The sequence below is a fragment of the Propithecus coquereli genome, unplaced genomic scaffold, assembly GCF_000956105.1.
Source record: "Propithecus coquereli isolate 6110/MARCELLA unplaced genomic scaffold, Pcoq_1.0 Scaffold40, whole genome shotgun sequence".
NCBI lineage: Eukaryota > Metazoa > Chordata > Mammalia > Primates > Indriidae > Propithecus > Propithecus coquereli.
Window position 1 is genome coordinate 5,580,057 of NW_012149730.1, and position 20,453 is coordinate 5,600,509.

At 37.8% G+C, this 20,453-nt stretch overlaps 1 protein-coding gene across 3 annotated transcripts; it reads left to right on the forward strand.

Annotated features, from left to right (window-relative positions):
* The first annotated feature begins 5,210 nt into the window (after nt 1-5,210).
* PCNP (PEST proteolytic signal containing nuclear protein) lies at nt 5,211-20,453 on the forward strand. 3 transcript variants are annotated; one of them, XM_012652842.1, is made up of 6 exons: nt 5,299-5,381; nt 11,095-11,272; nt 11,348-11,510; nt 15,214-15,288; nt 18,637-18,692; nt 20,285-20,453. In XM_012652842.1, exons 2-6 carry the CDS (start codon nt 11,217-11,219, stop codon nt 20,409-20,411), a joined length of 477 nt encoding a protein of 158 aa, XP_012508296.1. In that variant the 5' UTR covers nt 5,299-5,381; nt 11,095-11,216; the 3' UTR covers nt 20,412-20,453. The 3 variants fall into 3 exon arrangements, with proteins under 3 accessions (XP_012508293.1, XP_012508295.1, XP_012508296.1); XM_012652839.1 differs by lacking the exon at nt 11,095-11,272 and having other exon boundaries at nt 5,211-5,381; nt 11,296-11,510; XM_012652841.1 differs by lacking the exon at nt 11,095-11,272 and having other exon boundaries at nt 5,288-5,381; nt 11,296-11,510; nt 15,217-15,288.

Genomic DNA, 20,453 nt, shown 5'->3' on the forward strand with positions numbered 1-20,453 from the left:
AGGATTGCTTGAGCCCAGGAGTCTGAGGTTGCTGTGAGCTAGGCTGATGCCACGGGCACTCACTCTAGCCAGGGCAACAAAGCGAGACTCTGTCTCAAAAAAAAAGAATTAAAATAGCCTACATCAGTACTTTTATAGTGGTGGACTATGATAGACAAAAAGCTCTGAAATTGGTGGTGGCTATGCCTGGGGGAGTGGGGGGGTAAGCCAAACTACAGTAGAAGATGGTGAAGCTTACATACAGTGTGTGTGTGTGTGTGTGTGTGTGTGTGTGTGTGTGTGTGTAGTAAACCAGACTAAAGTAGGAGAGGGTGAAGCTTACATATAGAAATAAGAACAATTTCTGGAGCTGTTAAAACCCCTACTTACAGTTGTCCCTGCTGTCCAGCTATAGGTTTGCCTTTTGTATTTATTGGTTGTTCAAACCTCATGAGATACCCTGGTATCCTAATAAATTGCTTATTACTGCCTAAGCCAATTTGAGTTGGATTTCTGCCACTTGCTACCAAATGAGTCCTTATATTTTTGGGAAAAATGTATACTTGTTTCTTAAGAAAAGAACTTTAGGAACAATAATTCATTGTAGACAACCTGCATCATTAAAATTTTTGAAAACATGGGAAATAGAAATGATATTGCCAACTATTCCTCTCTAGTTTCTGAACTGGAAATTAGCATGAGATATGCTGTCCAATGCATATCTTAAACCAAAACCTCATCTTTTACCAAGTACTACTACCCAGTACCTGCTCTGTGGGAAAGAGTATTTAGTTTACCTGAATTATTTAAACAACTCTTTAAGTTGTAGATACTATCTATCATTAACATCTTTTTACAGATGAAGAAACCAGCCCTTTTTAGAGATAAGGAAAATTGACTGAAAATAATTCAGCTTTTAAGTTTAGACTCAGAATTCAAAAGATCTGACTTTAGTCCCATACCTAACCCAAACTTGTAGGATCAGGAAAGACCTTGAAAAAGTGATCTGTAGATTTAGACCTGATGATGAGAAGTATGATACGAAGGAATTTCAACTATTAGACTCTACTAAAGGGCAAGGTGCTAGTACTTGAACCTCTTGAGATACATTGAAACAAAAATAGTATAGTGGTTAAGATTGCCTGGCATGGCCTGACATGATGGTTCACGCCTATAATCCTAGCACTCTGGGAGGCCGAGGTGGGAGGATTGCTTGAGGCCAGGATTCCAGACCAGCCTGAGCAAGAGTGAGACCCTGTCTTTACAAAAAATAGAAAAATCAGCTGGGTTTGGTAGCCTGTGCCTATAGTCCCAAATACTCAACAGGCTGAAGCAGGAGGATCACTTGAGACCAGGAGTTTGAGGTTGCAGTGAGCTATGGTGACACCATTGCACTCTAGCCTGGGTGACAGAGCGATACCTTGTCTCTAAAAAAAACAAACATGAAAAAGCTTACTGAAAACATGATTAGCAACATTTCCTCTCCACTCTGCTTTTTTTGTAACTCACTGCCTGAATTTTAAGGTCAGCTCCACTTCTTATTTATATTTTCTGTGTCTGAGTTTCCTCTTCCATAAATATGGGAGTAATAGTAGCACTTAATTCATAAGGTTGTGATGACTTAACGTACTTAATTTCTTTTTTTTAAATAGAACACTTTGCACTGAATGTACTTAATTTTATGTTAAATATTTGCAACTATGTTTGGCATATAGTAAGCACGAATAAGTGTTAAATATTACAGCTATAACCTCACAAATAACACATCTAAGTTAAAGTAATAATTGTTCATATTACCTTCCATTTCCAGCTTTTTAAACCGTCACTTGAATAGCTCTTTAGAGGTTATAAACCATAGCTACCAAGCAAGCTCTCACCATGGCCAGGCAGCATATTACTTATTTTACCTCTTTTATCTCACCTAATGCTTTCGGTAACCCTGTAAGTAGTATTCCACTTGTATAGTTAAAACATATTCAGTAACATTTTTATCAGTTCGAACTCACAAAATTAGCAAATGGCACAGTCAGAATTGAAGTCTAGTTTTGTGTGATGCAAAATTCCTGCTCTTTGCCTTGCACCACACTACCTTTTCATTGCTTGTTAAATGATACCCCAAAATATGGTGCTTTGACATGCTGAACTAAAGAAGCCACCTCGGGGTTTCTGTAACCTTTCCTTGCCTCCAGTCTCTCAATCCTTTGCCTTTCCCAGAACACAGGATGAGGCTGTTCTCTGTTCCAAAGAAGTACACAATTGCCTTCAATCTTCTCCCTGAAATCTCATTATCCAGAGAAAATTAAAAATATTACATAACCAGGTATGGAGGCACTTGCCTGTAGTCCCAGCTACTCAGGGGGCTGAAGTGGGAGGATCTCTTGAGGCCAGGAGTCTGAGGCTGTAGTGTTATATGATCATGCCTGTGAGTGACCACTGCGCTCCAGCCTCAGCCAGTGAGACTCTGTCTTAAAACAAAACCCTCGTATCACAGAGGAAGAGACTGAAAATTATTAAATTGTTTGTTCTCTAGTTCTATTCCATTTACAAAGAGAATCATTTACAAATGAATTTATTTTTTCCTCCATAGAGACAGGGGTCTTGCTATGTTGCCCACACTGGTCTTGAATTCCTGGCCTCAAGCGATCCTCCCACCTTGGCCTCCCAAAGTGCTGGGATTACAAGCGTGAGCCACCACGCCCAGCCTTACAAGTGAATTTCTGTCTCCTGGATCCATTCATTGCTCCTAAAATTATTTACTACCCCTGTAAAATTGTGTACTGTCCCCCACTCCCCTCTTCCTTATAAAGAGGGTATTTAAGTTTCAGCCATGTGGACCTCCCTCGAGTTTTTGTAATTTTTTTGTATGGCTCCCATGCTTATGCATGTTAATAAATTTATTGTGCTTTTCTCTTGCTAACCTGTTTTTTATTATAAGGGTGTCGACATGACCTTATGATGGGGAGGAAAGGGATCACTCCCTTTCTGCCCCTTCATACTACACTGCCTTTAAATTCCCTAATCCACTTGTAGGGGGTTACTGAAGCTTGCATTCATTTCTTCAACAAATATTTATTCAGACTGGTACAATCTAGGTCCTGGGTAAACAGTGGTTAGCAAGACAGGTACAATCTGACCTCATGGCATTAACAGGTGACTGGATTACTATCTTCATCTTGAACTTCTGCAGTGTGATAATATGGGAGCTGGATCTGCTCCTAGATAGGTATGTGACCTCTCTGAGTTTCACTTTCCTCATTTAGAAATACAAGCATCTGGCCCAGCAAGGTGGTTCACGCCTGTAATCCTAGCACTCTAGGAGGCCAAGGCGGGAGGATCGTTTGAGGTCAGGAGCTCGAGACCAGCCTGAGCAAGAGCGAGATCTTGTTTCTACTAAAAATAGAAAAAAATTAGCTGGGCAACTAAAAACAGAAAAAAAAAAAATTAGCCAGGTATGGTGGTGAGCGCCTGTAGTCCCAGCTACTTGGGAGGCTGAGGCAGAAGGATCGCTTGAGCCCAGGAGTTTGAGGTTGCTGTGAGCTAGGCTGACACCATGGCACTCTAGCCCAGGCAACAGAGTGAGATTCTGTCTCAAAAAAAAAAAAAAAATACAAGCATCTCATATGGAAATAGAACTCATCAGAAATCAAGTGGGAGAGGGGAACTCTCTCTAAGGTAGTTGCCTGGTTACTTTTACACTTAAAAGTAGTAAATAAAATAAATAAAAATGTGTGATAAATGATAGATCAGGGACTTCAACCCAGACCACAAAATCACCACCAAACTGCCCTGCTTTTGTCATGGGAAACACATTTTGATTCTGTCTCCATTCCTCAAGACCTGAAGCCTGAGGAGTCACCCATCTACAAATATTAAGCACTTTTCTTTCCTTCTTTTTTAAAAGAGACAGGGTTCCAGCAATCCTCCTTCCTTGGCCTCCTAAGTAGCTGGGACTATGGGTGGGAGCCACCATGTCCTTCTAATTTTTTTTTTTTCTAGAAAAGAGTGGGTGTCTTGTGTTGCCCAGGCTGATTCTCCAACTTCTGGCCTCAAATGATCCTCCCTCCTCAGCCTCCCTAGTTGCTGGGATTACAGATGTGAGCCACTGTGCCCGGCTAAATATTTTTCAAATATGAAATATACAGTACAAAGTGCTGTGAAGAAATTTTTTTTAAATGGTCTCTGTTGTCAAGGAACTTCTGAGCCATTTAGAGACATTTTAAAAAAACACAAACACATGCTGAGAGAAGTAAAAAGTGACCAAAGAATGGTACACAGAAATTATCTCATTTGATCCCCATAATCTCCCTTTGAGGAGGCACTATTATTTCTATTTTATAGAGAAGTAAAGGTAGGTCTGTAGACAATAAGCAACTCTCAAGGTTACACAGCCAACAAAGGGCAGATCAGATATTCAAACCCAAGTTCTGATTCCTGTGTTCTCTAACACTAACTACATATTGTAGGGCAAACCCAGAAACTCCTAGGCAAGCAATCGGCCTCGTTAGGGCCAGAAAGCTGGATAAATATTGAGAAAAAGGGAAGATGAGGCCCAAAACGTAGGCTGAGGCTTAATATAATACATGAATAACTCAACGGACTTCATTCTGCAGATCCTGAGAATCCACTAAAGTAAGCCAGAAATTACTGCAGTCTTGATAGAGTAGTTTCTCTTAACTTGGTAGAGAAATTACAACCTGTAGGAAATGCGGTTTTACTACGTGGCTGCGTAGTAAAACCTTGGAAAAATTACTTTCTGGTCTCAACTCAGCTAACGACGGAGAGGGTAATTCATCGGACTATCGTGGCGATTCAACGAGTGTATGAAAGGTGTCTGACACTAGAGGGCGCACGATAAACGTTGATTTTCCCCTTGCGTAGACAGAAAGAATACGACCCTATTTTTTTTTTTCTTCTTCTCTACGTAGAGCGAGCAGGCACACGTGAGCCAATAAGACCAGAATGAAAGACCCGGCCAGCTTCAGTTGCAACCACACCCAGGTATGCACAAACCTTCTGAGAGTCCATCAACGTTTCCAGGGTGATCCTCCCACTTCCCTCACTTCTCCGGACCTGCCAATGGACCACGAAAACCTGACTGCCATCTAGTAAAGTCCCTAGCCAGGCCTCCACATAGACCGCCCAACCTTCCCGGCCCTTCCTTCAGAGGCGGCTAATCCGTGACATCACAGCCACGTCCATTTCCGAAGGAGATCTTCCGAAGGAGCTCTTCGGGGCCGCTCTAGGCTGCCATCTCGCCGGCTGGCTCCAAAGCTCAGTGGTTGCTGGGCGGGGCCGTGACGTCCTTGGCGTGGCTGCAGGGGAGGCCGCGGCGGGGAAAATGGCGGACGGGAAGGCGGGAGACGAGAAGCCAGAAAAGTCGCAGCGAGCTGGAGCCGCCGGAGGTGAACACAACCCCAGCGTCGCGGGCTGCGTGGGATACTCCGGGCCTTTCTTTGAGCTCCCCAGGGTGGGGGGAGTGGGGTCGAACGAGAATGGGCAGATCTGGCGCTCACCCGGCCAGGTGCTGGGCCCAGACGAGCCCCGGGCACGCCCGGTGCGGCCCGCTGGGATCCGGGCCCACATCGCCTCCTTGCCGGAGGAGAGCCGGCCACTGTTCGTCACCTCCTGGCCCCAGCGGAGGCCCTGCTTCCGAGGAGAAGGGAGATGGGTGCCAGAAAGGGAGACCGAACTTGGGGTGGGACCAGGAACGGCGGTGCAGGAGCTGCTACCGCCACACCGGAGACGCACATCACACAAAACACACACCGGAGACGCTCATCACACAAAACATACACACACACCCCAACAGCCCAGTGGGAACCACCGAGCAGTGGCCGCGGGAACTGATCGCAGGCCGAGTTTCCGACGGTGTCGGCCTCTCAGTTACAGGCAGGAGTTAATTACGCTTGGTGTGGACAACCCCTGCCTCTTCTCTGTCCTTCATTTTCAAACTTAATACTGACCCTGTAACAGAATGGGCCGAGGTGATAGAGGGAAAGAGGAATGTCTTTACCTGCCTGCTGATTTAAGCTGCGGTCTAGGGTTAGGGTTTGATTGCCTTTATTTGAAGTATCTACCTTTTCTTAGCTATTGCCGGCTGACCGCATGCCAGATGCTTAGGTGGATAAATAGGCTAGTGTAATGCTTCCTGTATTTTGTTACGATGTTGAACTCAGGTTACAGCTATCCTTATTCTGTCCCTTCTACCCCTGTAAATTTGGGTCTTGTACTTGGAAAAGAAACATCATGTAATCTCCCCAGCCTCCCCCCTTGTCATAGCAAGGCAAATAACTTAACATGTTAACATGTGTGAGCTGATCGTAATGTCTTTAGAGCGTTTTCCTCTATTCTGACAGCCTTAAGTCTTATCCCTGAAAGTATTTAATATGAAAAAATACAGAAGATTAATAGCATAGGAAGGCAAACTAGTAGGGCCTACTAACATAGTGTTTAATGTGCATTGCCTTGGAACACAAAATTATGGAAAAGATTTATGTGTAATGTACAATTACTTTGGACCCAGAATTTCCTTTTTAAAAACTATGCACAGTGCTGTCATTTGAGCTGAAACTCCCTCCTCCTTCCTTTTTTGTCCTTTTCTTTCCTTTTTCTTTTTTTTGTTTTTTTTTTAACAAGTAACATAGCTTATGAAACAACTTAAACCATCTAGTACTTTTACATTGGGGGTATTTTTCCCCAAAAAATTATTGTCTTGGAAATTATTGAATAAAATTATATAAAAATTTAGAAGTAGTTTGAGGAAAAGCAAAGATCTATAGCCTAAATAATCTTATGGGACTTTGACTTTAAGGCTATCTTGTTAACTGTCTTGACTGAGGGCAGAAAAGATGTGTTTAATGTGCTGCCAAAGTGTGCCTTAAGTGTCCATTGTATAATTTATTTGCCACCGTTTTGGTTGAGGGATATTAGCTCTGTAGTATGAATATTGATGTTTCCATTTTAGCATGTTGGGGGATAGTGTAAAATTACTAATTAGCATCAGAAAGGTTGTTATGGTCTTTTTTGTTGGTAACTTAGAATAAGTAATATCCCTTAACTTCTACATAATTTGCCACATTTCCTTTACAGGAAAGTAGTGCTGTTGCATATAAACCATTTTTGAATGTTATATTTTTAATGAAATTGTGCAGAGGAGTCATAGTTAAAACATTTCATACTGTGGATATTGCTAAATTGATAATTTTGTGGCAAGCAGTCACTTTTTTGAAAACACTGTCAAGTTTGTCTTAGGGGCTTACCTAGAGAATATTCTGAATTTTAATTCCTATTGAATAGTCTACTAAGTTGGAAGTGTAAGTATTTTTTTATGAGTAACTTCCATAGTTAACATTAATTTATGTCTGTAAGAGAAGCTGCTTATTTGAACTACCTGCTTTCACTTTAAGGAATAGGGGAAGGCTTTGGGTAGATTTTTTTTTTTCTCCTCTCTTTGGTTAATTTTTTGTAGTTCTTTCAAGTAAGTAGAAATTTTAGAGAAGAGCTATTCATACATAATTATGGCCGTCTCAAACTTTTTAAGTTATGCTAAGGACTGTTTCAATGAAATTGACATTTGTTAAGTGAGACACTAATAGGATCTTGAATACATTCTCATTTAAGCTGTATACCAGTCCCATTAGAGAGGTAGCTATGTGCCCTTCAGATAAGGAAGCTACCAGAATGCAAATGGGTCATGAAGGGGGTACCTTTATAGGCTTAAACTTTCTTACTAGGTAGTTTTTTTCAAAGTAAGGTGACCCCAAGGCCCACCCATCCTCTCCAACTATTCAATGAAAAAGAAAAAAGTGCTAGTGCCATGTGTAATTTGATTTCACATTAATTAATCAACACATTTTGTTTGCTCAGAATGAATACAAATTAGATAAAATTTCTTCTATTAAAATATTCCTTAATAATAAAACTTGTATTTTGCTATAATTTTATCCATGTTTTATGTTATAAATTGATATATGATTTTCTTAATTTTAAAAACTGACCTTGTATTTATTCATTCTTTAAACTATAATTCACATTACTACAAGTTTTCACGGTACTAATCTGTGGTCATCTAAAATTTTGTTTTCCACAATCCCGAAGTACAAAATGTGTCTTTTTAAATGAATTGAAAATAGAGGTCTTTAATTAAAAGCCCCAAATACTGAAGTAGTACATGTGTTTGTTTAAAGGAAAACACTTAATGTGCTTAGGAATTAATGTTGATATTTAATGGCATATTTCAAAACTCACGTTAGGTTGAAATAATTTTCTAATGAACTATATGTGAAATTGTAAAAATTGTAATGACAATCACATTTGATGATAATAGATTTGGCTGTCATATTTTCCCATCTTAGTTCATTGTTTATTCCATTTGCTTTATTTCCTAAGTACTTTTTGTATTTTGCTACATGCTTGTTAAGAGGATTATATAAAGAGAAAATAACATCTATTTCATGTGATACATTGAGCTTTTTAAAGCTAAGAAATGAAGGCTAATAGTGTACTCACCTTCCTTCACTCCCCATTTGCTCCCACCTCGTCATTGAAGAGTAGATCTGTTTTTTTTTTTTAATATTTTAGCTTCCCATAACAATATTTCTAAAAGAGCAGATCAGATCTAAAGATACTGATAGAGTTTTTCCCGTTGTTTTAAAAACAAAAACAAAAAAACTTCTTGAGAGTGGGCAAAGCCAAACAGTTATTTACTATTAACATATCCAGAAATAATTTGCTGCATCTGGAATCATTAATGTGTAGATATGACCTAACGGACATAGTATGTTTCATCTTCAGTGTGGATCTGTGGTATGGGTGGTGTCATTTGCCGCCTCAGATAACAACATAGTTATGAATAAAATTAAGTTGCTGCCAGTTGATTACTTAATGAATGGTAGAGTAGTTCTCCCAACTCCCTTTATCATACTATCTTTTTCTGGAGAAGTCTCCATGGAAATCTTCCCTATGGCATACTAGGATTAGGCTGGATTATTGTATTCCATTTATTAGCACATATGAGTTCAGCTAGTTGTCAAATTTAATATTGTTATAATAAGAATATTTTTACTTGGGGCCGGGTGCGGTGGCTCACGCCTGTAATCCTAGCTCTCTGGGAGGCTGAGGCGGGCGGATCGTTTGAGCTCAGGAGTTCGAGACCAGCCTGAGCAAGAGCGAGACCCCGTCTCTACCAAAAATAGAAAGAAATTAATCGGACAACTAAAAATATATAGAAAAAATTAGCCGGGCATGGTGGCACAGCTACTCGGGAGGCTGAGGCAGGAGGATCGCTTGAGCCCAGGAGTTTGAGGTTGCTGTGAGCTAAGCTGACGCCACGGCACTCTAGCCCGGGCAACACAGTGAGACTCTGTCTCAAAAAAAAAAAAAAAAAAAAGAATATTTTTACTTATTTACACTGTAATTTTTTTAGATTCTCTGTTCCAGAATTATTTTCTTGATAGACCTAGAAGTAAGAAAAGATAGGCTTTAAAAGAACTGGAAATCTTGACTAATTAATTATATAGCCCTTGGGTCACAGTTCGAAGAGCAGAGTTAACAACATAGTCACGTCTAAATGTTCTTTATGCTATTTGTTTTGATATTTGTCAGTTTGCACAAAATTTGTGCCTTTAGTGTATAGATTTTTCTGTATGTAAAGTTAGTGGGGTTTCTATGTTTCTCTGTGTTCCAATGTGTAGAGCCAATGAGTCTTCGATTTTAGCTGTGTATCAGTCCCAGAAAAGTAGTTATTGTTTGGGTTTTACTGTAAAATATCATACTTGCTTAAAATAATAAAAAGAATACAGAATAGAATTAGCATAAATACTTTTAGTTATAAACTTAGACTTTGAAAAAACTATTTGCATCATGCTATTTTTTTATGAAATTCTGTATTTCTTAAATTGAGTTCTGTTTTTCAACTGTTGCATTGAATAGCAGTCTTCATTCTTTAATTCTTCAGGTGCTTTTTAAATGTTATATGTAAATAAGTGAATGGCACCTCAAGCAACCATTCCAGTGCTATCTTTGCCTCTTGGGGAAGTCCAAAATGTAATCTTGCTCAATTCCCTCCCCTATATTGTCATTGTAACTTTTACCCTTTGTCCAAAGGGAATAAAGAGTTCCTTTTATTTTTCATCTAAACAAAATCGAATGTTATGTTTAAAATGCGTATTAGAGACCCCACCATTCCAAAAATATATAGATCTAGATGCTCTGGTCTTTTAGTCTTTTACTTGTCAGTCTATTTGTGTTTGATTTTTGTTTTTTCTCCTCATTCTAGCTTTTTGTCCTGCTTTCTTAACTATTGTCAGGACCATCCCTTGGAGCATCTCTTTCACCATAAATAAACTCTTCGTCTAGTGTAACAGAATACATTTTATAAGGTGACTTGCCAAACTGGGGAAAGAAAATAAAATTTTTAATGATCAGCTAGCTTTCTTCTGTCTTAACTCCCCAATATGTTCCTAACTAGCCTTCTTATATAACAGACCTAAGATACTCAGGATATGAACTAATTTTACCAGCTTAATACAAACACGAACAAAATTACTGAAAGACAGCTTGCCTTTCACTCCTATATCTGTGTACCTTCTACTCATTGAAATTATAATCTTTCTTTCATGAGAAAAACTAATATATAAACCAAAGAATGATTTTTAATAGCTTTTACAGGTAGCTTAAAACAGGTGATACCCAAGTTTTCAGAATAGAAGTACATTACTCAATAGGGGATGACCTTGAAGTCCTCCTTCAAGTTCTTTTTCAACTCCTAAGATTGTGTGAGCTGTACATGAGGAACACATCACTCAAGAAAATAACTCTAGGCTGTATTAACACTGTTGTTTGGGTAATGATAGGTCTATTCATAACTAGGTACTCTGTATGATTGGTATTACATTACTGAAGAATATTAGAATTTATTAGCCAAATGTATTCTTACCATGTAACTAATTGCTCACAAACTAGTTTGTGTAAAAGAATTTATAGATCTTAATTTCTAAAATGCAAAATCCCACAAATAACCATATTATTGTATAACTTATAGTGTTTAGTTGAAGGGTCTTTACTTTTTGCGAACTCTGTGTTTATAATTTTAAATTGCTCTGTATTTTATGCTAGTTAATTCATGGGAGCCTCTTCTACTGCCACACAATCTCAGTTCCTGCTGTATACTCTAACAAACAGTGGAAGAGACTGTTGGGTCAGTAGGTGACAACTGCAGAGGTATCTTCCATATAACGATGCTTTTTGAGGTTGCTGCTCCCATCAATCTGCTAAGTAAAAATAGCTCATCTTGGTAAGTTGTTTCGACTTCACCAGGACCTGAAGAAGAAGCAGAAAAACCTGTGAAAACTAAGACTGTTTCTTCCAGTAATGGAGGGGAAAGTTCCAGTCGCAGCGCTGAGAAGAGATCAGCTGAAGAAGAAGCTGCAGACCTCCCAACAAAGCCTACAAAGATCTCCAAGTTTGGATTTGCCATAGGTAGTCAGACAACAAAGAAAGCATCAGCCATATCCATCAAACTTGGATCAAGTGTGAGTTGTTTTTTATATGATTGTTGTTGTTTTATATATGATGTTTATAATGAGTCTTAAGGATTTGTTTTGGAAACCTGCTTCTACTAGATTATGGTAAATTAAGTATAAAAAGGTTCATTGCTTGAGAAATAATCTTTAATGTATGAACTTACATGTAAGTATTTAAGAAGTGATTACCTAGCACCCTGTTGAAGAAAGGTCTGGATAAATTATATCTCAGTAAAGCTGTTTAAAAAAGAAAGAAAGGTTTGGAATATTAGAAGGAACTATTATAGGGAATTTATGATTTATAAAGTAACAACTTAGCCAGGTGCGATGGTGTACACCTGTAGTCCTCATGTACTTGGGAGACTGAGGCAGGAGGATCACTTGAGCCCAGGAGTTCCAAACTATAGTGAGCTATATGATTGTGCCACTGCACTGCAGAGTGAGACAAGACCCCCATCTCCAAAAAAAAAAAGGTAAAAAGTAATAACTTAGAATTTTTCTAAGTTAAGCAAATCCTCTGAAAAATATTTTCAGAAAGAATTTCATTTTATTTTTTATCTTTCACTGCCAGCATACTAAAAGTGATACTTAGAAATCAGTTATTTTGTATCTTAAAAGATTAATATTTATAAGGTTATTGCTTGATAAGAGTTTCCTAATTCTCTTACTTTGGAACTATACATGGATGTTGAGTACTATATATCTTACAATGGTAATCCTTTAGAAAACAACATTTTATCCTTTGTTTTAAGTGTAAGTCTTGAATTGATACTTATTAACCTTGGGACGTTTGGAAGTATTCGAAATATTAGATTGAAGCATATGAAGTTATGTATATTTATTTCTGACCTATAATATGACAAATTCATAAGCTTCAACCAAATAGATCTCTTATTTAAGGAAAAAAAGTTACTTAAATAGTGTATTGCTCTTGGCTTTAGAAAATGGTTACATTCTTATGTGAGGACAAAAATTCTGGAATTGCTTTTGAGTTGTTCGTTCACGTTTGTGCTGTGAAAGTTAATGTTCATTTGCCAGATGTGTACAATTTTATTTCCTGCTTTAGATGTTCATTCAGAGATCTTAAAAATAGGCCGGGCGCGGTGGCTCACACCTGTAATCCTAGCTCTCTGGGAGGTCAAGGCTTGTTTGAGCTCAGGAGTGCGAAACCAGCCTGAGCAAGAGCGAGACCCCGTCTCTACTAAAAATAGAAAGAAATTAATTGGACAACTAAAAATATACAGAAAAAATTAGCCGGGCATGGTGGCCCATGCCTGTAGTCCCAGCTACTCGGGAGGCTGAGGCAGGAGGATGGCTTGAGCCCAGGAGTTTGAGGTTGCTGTGAGCTAGGATGATGCCACGGCACTCTAGCCCAGGCAACACAGTGAGACTCTGTCTCAGAAAAAAAAAAAAAAAGATCTTAAAAATATGGTCTGGAGTAGTTTCCTAAAGAGTCAGTGTGTTTGAGCTATTTTTCTAATTTAAAAGCACTACTGTTAGAATCCCTGCCCTCACTCTGTGCTCTGTTTTGCCTTTTTCCATTTCTTCCATTTTTTAAAAAAAATTCAGTCTGAACAAAAGACATTAACTTATAACATTATTCATTACTATTTTTCTCTATTTCAGCTGATTCTTTTAAATACATTTTTTTAAACTTGCATAGACCTAACTACATAATGTTTTTTGATAGACAGTATATTAAACATGTATTCTTATATACACTTCTAATACAGATGGTCCCCTTGATAAAATAGATTTTACTGTGTTTGAACATACTCCCTGAATCAAAATCCCTACTCTTTCTAAATCATTGGCATGATGTAGTAATTACTAATCATTTTAGGTGGGAGAGTTATATTTGAAAAAACCAATTCAGTAAAACTTTTTAATTTTAGAAAACGAAAATCTGTTTTTTTTAAAATAAACTACAATATAAACACAGTTTTGTTGGGGGGATGAGGTGTATGATATAAAAAAATAATTGAACTGCTTTTGATTATATGATATGAAAAGATAGGTCATCAATCAACAAATACTTATGTCTACAACATCAAATACATGACGTCTTTAAAAAAGTAAAGGGCGTTTCTAGAGTCAATATGCATGCTCTCTACATTAACATTTTTTATTCCTCCAAAGCAAACACTATTTATAAAAAATGTGTGTGTATGGAAGAAGGGATGGTTAATTTTGTTTCAGCAGGTCAGAGAAGATTTTACTGACGATGCAGTAGTTGAGTTGGACTTTTGAATGCAGGCAGGAGCAAAAGGGCATTTTCATGCAAAGGCAGTTTAGATGTAGAGTCATATGGTACATTCAGAAAATTGTTGGTAGTTGGAACTTGTTTGGTGGGCAAATGTAGGGATAGAAAGCCCCCAAAATGAGGACATAGGGCCAAATCATAAAGGATCTGTACTCTGTAATGTAATTGGTTTTATTATTTAGATTCTAGGAAGCCATGGAACCAGTACAAGGAGTCTTGAGACTTAAAACTGATTTGCATCTTAGAAACATCACTGTGGTGCCAGTATGGGGGTTTGGTGGAAAAAGAACACAAAAAGTGGGGCGATGGTATTTCTAATAGAAGTCCAGGCAAGTGGTGCTAAAGGTTGCTGATGTGATAGTAATGAGGGAAAGGCAGAGGGAGAGTTAAGTCTGCTAAATAGATATCTAATCAATAGGATGTTGTAAGTTGAGGAAAGGGTTTTCTGGCTTGGGCATCTGTGAACACTATAAAACTAAAGTACTTAAGTGGCGCTGTCCAGCAGGCCGATGACAGCCTATTTGAGGTTTAGATACAGGATTCAGTGGTTAAAACTATTTAAAACTATAGGAATGAATGAAATTGACCAGAGAAGTACAAAGAAATAAAGATTACTAACAACAAAATCCTTAGTATTAGTATCTTAAGTGGGGAGCAACATGGAGAGGAGAGAGATGGAACAAAAGGTCAGAGGATTAGATGAATAACCAATAAAAAGCACTGTCACAAAAGCCATGATATGGATGTTTTCAAAAAGGAGCTGATGATTAGAGTCAAGTGTAGCACACTGGTCATTGGTGACCCTACAGAGAATAATTTCGGGAAAATGGTGAGGGAGGGAGCCAGATTGCAGTGATTGATGACTGAAAGGGTGATGAAAAGATAGATACACTGAGGACAATTTAATTCTTCAGAAGTCTTGGGTTAGAAGAGATGATGTGGATGAAGTATGTTTACAGGCCTAAGGGTAGAAAGCTAGCTAGTACAGAAAGATGAGTCATGGTGTCTTTTATGTTCTCAAGGCACGTTGTATTTAATGTTACTGTGGGAAAGTATGACTAATTATTTTCTCTTACCTGTACTAAATACCCCTTAGCTAAGTGATGTTATAGATCCTAACTAGAAAATCCTTTACAGGAGGGAAACAAATGGACACAACAAATTGTAAAGTAAAATCTACTCACTGATAACCCACATTTTCAAAAAGAGAATAGATTTATCCAAAGTCCTGAGTTCCTTACTTATGTAAGTTTCTATGAAGACATAAAGTTGACACATTCTACAAACCAGGAGTTAAAAAAGAAGAAGACATAAAGATGATTCTTTCAAGATAAATTATTCACATCATTAAACAAGCCTATATAAATGTTACTTATGTGATACTCTTTTGTTTTTAATCTGCTCCCCAGAAAAGTATGTGATAATCTTTTTAATATGTTTCTTTCTCAGAAGCCTAAAGAAACTGTTCCAACTCTTGCTCCAAAAACTCTTTCAGTAGCAGCGGCTTTTAATGAAGATGAAGATGTAAGTTGATTGTCTTTTTACTTTAACCAGTTTTTTAAGGAAGGTGTTAGTGGCAAATTGTAGATTGTATTAATGGTATTAGTGAATTTTCTTTACAGCGTGTTCTTTGTGACACAAAAACTGGATGTTTCTATTTTTTTATTTTATTTGGTTGTAGGATTATTTTAAAACATTACTGACTTTGGGGGCAAGAAGCTTAAGAATCAAATCAGCAAATGCTATGTAGGATCCACAAAAAGGAAAATTCAGTGCTGCTGCCTTTAATAATTTTTATAGTATGGTCTTCAGTGATGACACATTATGCATGCATTCAACTTAGAAAAGGCAGCTATATCTTCGTTAGTATAGTGGCTTTAAAACAAAAAAGGCAGCTATAGTGCTTGCTTCCCATATCCTAGGAGGAATCACAAATAATGTAATAGCTTCTGCCAGAAGCTCTACTTAATGAGCACGTATTCCAGAATGAGCATGAGATGCTTATCCGCTGTTCCCTCTGTCAGTCCCAGTTCCCTCATGCTCCTCACAGTTTTACTCTCTTACCAAGCTTATGAGTGACCTCTGGAATTTTCAAGCATAGTTTTGACTGTGACATGTTCCTCTAGGAACTCAGTCTAGTAGGACAGAGACTTAAACATTAAACGGTACAAGATAAAAATCAGAAAGACCTGAAGAAATGAAGTGCTGTGGAAATTCAGAAAAGGAATAGAGGCCAGGTACTAGATACAGCAGCATGGAAAGACCACTGGATCACCAATAGTAAAAGACCTGAATTAAATTTGGAAAGCACTAAGTCAAATAATACTTAAAGTTTTCTGGCATCTCTAACATTCTTAGGAGATTAGGTAGCATTTAATCTAACCCATTTGGAAATGTACAGATTGTAGGAGGGAAAAATCATAGGACAAAGGGAACACGTGTAAAAGTGCAAGGCTGGAAATTGTAAGCGCCTTCTTTATAGCGGCTTACTTTGAATGCCTAACAATTTACATATCTTTTCACATTATTTTACTCTCCATATGTCCCTGTGAATTGTGTGATATATTTATTCATATTTTGCAAGTAGGAAAATTAAGTATGCATGAATACATGCTAATGCACATATATGTTGTACTTCAGGTCTTCTGGTTTCTTGTTGAATGTTCTCTGCGTTATACCTTACTATCTTCCCCAACTGTTTTTATTTTTTTATTTTCTGAGACAGAGTTTTGCTCTGTCACCCTGGGTAGAGTGCTGGGGCGTCCATCATAGCTTACTGCAACCTTAAACTCCTGGGCTCAAGTGATGCTCCCACCTCAGCTAGGACTATAGGTACCCACTACGATGCCCAGCTAATTTTTCTGTATTTAGTAGAGACAAGGTCTCAGTGTTGCTCAGGCTGGTCTTAAACTCCTGAGCTCAAGCAGTCCTCCCCCCTCGGTCTCCCGGAATGCTAGGATTATAGGCAAGAGCCATGGTGCCTGGCCCCTAACTGTTTTTAAAGGAATTTTAGACAGGTTCAGACAATACTCTCTCTGCTATAGTATCATAATGGTAGTAAAGGATAAACTGTCTCTTAGATTAAAAAAAAAAATAATTCATCCAAAATCTTCATCTAGTTCTTCATATTTAATAGAGAACATAATTAAGTAACCTTGGATATGTATCTGAGTCTGAAATACGAGGGCTGTCCGGAAAGTATTCAGCCATGTAACCGTTCTTGTTAAATTAACAATGGCTGGATGCTTTCTGGACAGCCGTTGTATGTTTAACAAAGGGCATCCATTTAATTAGTTAATTTTGAAATTTTAAAATACTTTTTCAATTGTTGTATCTCTTTAGTCCCCTTTAATTTGGACAATTCCTGAGTCTTTCTGTGTATTTCATGGCATTGATATTTTTTAAGAGCACAGGCCAGTTATTTTGTACAGTGCCCTTCAATTTGGATTTTTCTGATGTTTCTTCCATGATTAGTTTCATGTTCTTTACTTTTCGCAAGAATACCACAGAGGTGATGTCACGTTCTCAATACATCATGTCAGGGAGCACATGCTGTCAATATGCCCCATTACTGGCAACGTTAACGTTGATCATTTGGTTAAAGTGATGCCTACCAGATTTCTCCACTGTCAAATTACTATTTTACCTTTTGTAATTTAATCTTGTGGGAATATACTTTGAGAATATGTGAAAATAATAAGTTTCTCAAACATTCACTCACTACTCTTAACTGAATTATTATGATAATGTTTGCCAGATGGAAATTTTTCTAATTTTGTCACCCATTTTACATTTATTAACTATCTCTTACTATGAAGAACAGCTCCTTATAACATGCAAGTTTTTTTATATAAATGTATACTTATGTATTTTTACTTTATTCAGTAAGCTGTATTGCTCACATTGTCCTAGATTTGACCAGTGGAAGCCCCTTTAAGCTAGATCAACACCCTTTTAAAAAGTAGTATTAGGGCTGGGTGCACTGACTCAAGCCTGTAATCCCAGCACTTTGGGAGGCCTGTGCGGGTGGGTCGCTTGAGGCCAGGACTAGCCTGGGCAACGTAGCAAGACCTATCTCTACAAAAAAATTTAAAAATTAGCTGGGTGTAGTGATGCACACCTCTAATCTTAGCTACTTGAGGGGCTGAGACCGGAGGATCACTTGAGCCCAGGAATTCGAGGTTACAAAGCGAGCTATGATTATACCACTGGACTCCAGCTGGAGCGACAGAGTGAGACTGTCAAAAAAAAAAAAGGTAATATTTAGTTAAGCAGCAGCATTTATACTTAAAAACTTATATCTGAAAGGAACTCGTCCCACAGTTTTCAACAGCTGTAAGTATTGAAATGTAGTAAGGAATTAACTTTCAAGATGTTTTTAGTAAAAGATATTTTCTATAAGGAGTAGTACAGTAAAGTGGTTAAGAGCCTCTACTTTGGCATCAAACTGCTCTGCTGTTCATTAGCTTTGTCACCATGGGCAAATTAACATTGTTGCCTCACCTGAAATTGTGAAAGATGATAACCAAACCCCCCTCATGGGATTATATTAGGAGATATTATATTAAGAGATAGTGCATATAAAAGCATTAAACACACTGTGTAGCACATAGTAACCACATAGTTTTAGTTCTAGAACATGAGGTTTTTGCCAGATTTTTTTGTTTATGCAAAATCAGCACTCCAGAAGATAGGCATTTCTTTGTAAAATGTAGTTAATATAAATGATTAACTAATGTTCTCCTTTTACCAAAATTTATGGTATTGAAAATGCTAAAAGACTTAGCTATAAAATTTATTATTAGTAGTAATTGAGTTAATTTAATAAATTTGTATGCAGTCATCTTGGTTTACTTACATTTTTTTCTTTAGAGTGAACCAGAGGAAATGCCTCCAGAAGCAAAGATGAGGATGAAGAATATTGGAAGGTATCATAATTTTTCTTAAATATTGTTGAAAATTATAGGGATGGATTAAGAGCAAGAATAAATTGCACATGATATTTTAAGTCTTCAAGCTCTTCTTGTGTGTTTGGGCAGAATAGTTTTTAGCATTTTCTCTATATTAGGTAGCTAATTAGGATTTTGAAGATGAGTTAAGACATGGACCAGTCATTATGACAAAGGATAACAGTGTAATATCCTGGGAGCTATCAGTGATCTTATTGTCTCCCCTGGTAAGAAAATGAGTGTCTCTTAAACATAATAATAAGGCTGTTTCTTTTCAGATACATGTCACCGTTCTTTTAAATAAGAAATAGCTATGAGAAATGTTTCTGATTTTAAATTTAAAATTTTTTCTGGTATAAGAGAGAAATGGCTTTCAGTCACTTCATTTATGATATTGTTTCCACTGTTTGATATTGTATGTCCTTTTTTCCTTGGTAACTTGGATACCAAATACAAAATAAGACAAAAGTATTTTATTTTTAATTTTCCTCCATTATTGTCGTTGTCATGGAGATAACATTAATAGCAAGTTAACATGATGTTTGGTTTTCTGTCTTTATGTACATAAATGAATAACCTAGAGGCTGGTAAGAAAGTTCAACTTTACATTAGCCCATGCCATGTTCCCATTTCTTCCAAATACACGAAACTCCCAAGAACTTAGTGTTAAATCTGTACGTGAGCACTAGTCATCAGACTTTCAGTCTGTGATTCAAGTGGAAACAGTCCCAGTGGCTGCCTGCTTGCCTTCCTTTCATACTGAGACCCACAAGTAGGAAATACATCTAACAATGTTACCAGTTTAAACACCCAGTACACATATATTTAAACATATAAGCTGGATATGGTGACTCACACCTATAATCTCAGCACTTCGGGAGACAGAGGCAGGAGGACTGCTTGAGGCCAGGAGTTCAAGACCAGCCTGGCAACATAGTGAGACCCCCACAATATAAAAAAATTAGTAAGGCATGTGCCTGTAGTCCCAGCTACTCGGGAGGCTGAGGCAGGTGGAGTGCCTGAGCCAGATGTTTGAGGTTGCAGTGAGCTGTGATGGTACCACTGCACTCCAGCCTGGGTGACAGAATGAGACCCCATCTCTGAAGAATAAACAAAATTTTAAAACCCCTTAAATTTGAAATAGAAGTTCATCAAATGACACTGAACCTTTCTATGTATGATACATCTTTGTGTTTTTCTTCTATTTTTACAAATGCTGATGGCCAGCCAGCTACCAAGTTGATTTTGTGACCCTATTAATGGGTTACAGGCAACAGTTTTAAAAACTGTAGTGGTTGCTACCCTTAGCCGTTTATCAGAATTACTTTAAGTGTTTGTTAAAACTACAGTTTTATCTGCTCTTCCCCCAAACTCCCACCTCAGGCCTACTGAACATGAAGTTCTAGAAGTATGTCTGTGGAAAGAGTATTTTTAAAAAGCTCTGTAGGGGCTTCCAGTGTTCAGTGTGTGTTTATAATGGGTGCTAAACAAATGTGTATTGAATGAGTTAAAAACATAGCCCAAAAGGCTTTATATAACATTTTAAATACTTTTTTTTTCTCTTAACACAGGGATACACCAACATCAGCTGGACCAAACTCCTTCAATAAAGGAAAGCATGGGTTTTCTGATAACCAGAAGCTATGGGAACGAAATATAAAATCTCATCTTGGAAATGTCCATGACCAAGACAATTAAATGATGTGTTTTGAAATTGGGGTGTGGGGTGGGTGTAAAGTT

Excerpts from the sequence above, each read along its gene's own strand:
- PCNP (XM_012652839.1), top strand. The coding sequence starts at position 5,318 with ATGGCGGACGGGAAGGCGGGAGACGAGAAGCCAGAAAAGTCGCAGCGA. Across the intron at positions 11,511-15,213 it reads CCATCAAACTTGGATCAAGT|AAGCCTAAAGAAACTGTTCC; the intron begins GTGAGTTGTTTT and ends TTTCTTTCTCAG. Across the intron at positions 15,289-18,636 it reads CTTTTAATGAAGATGAAGAT|AGTGAACCAGAGGAAATGCC; the intron begins GTAAGTTGATTG and ends TTTTTTCTTTAG.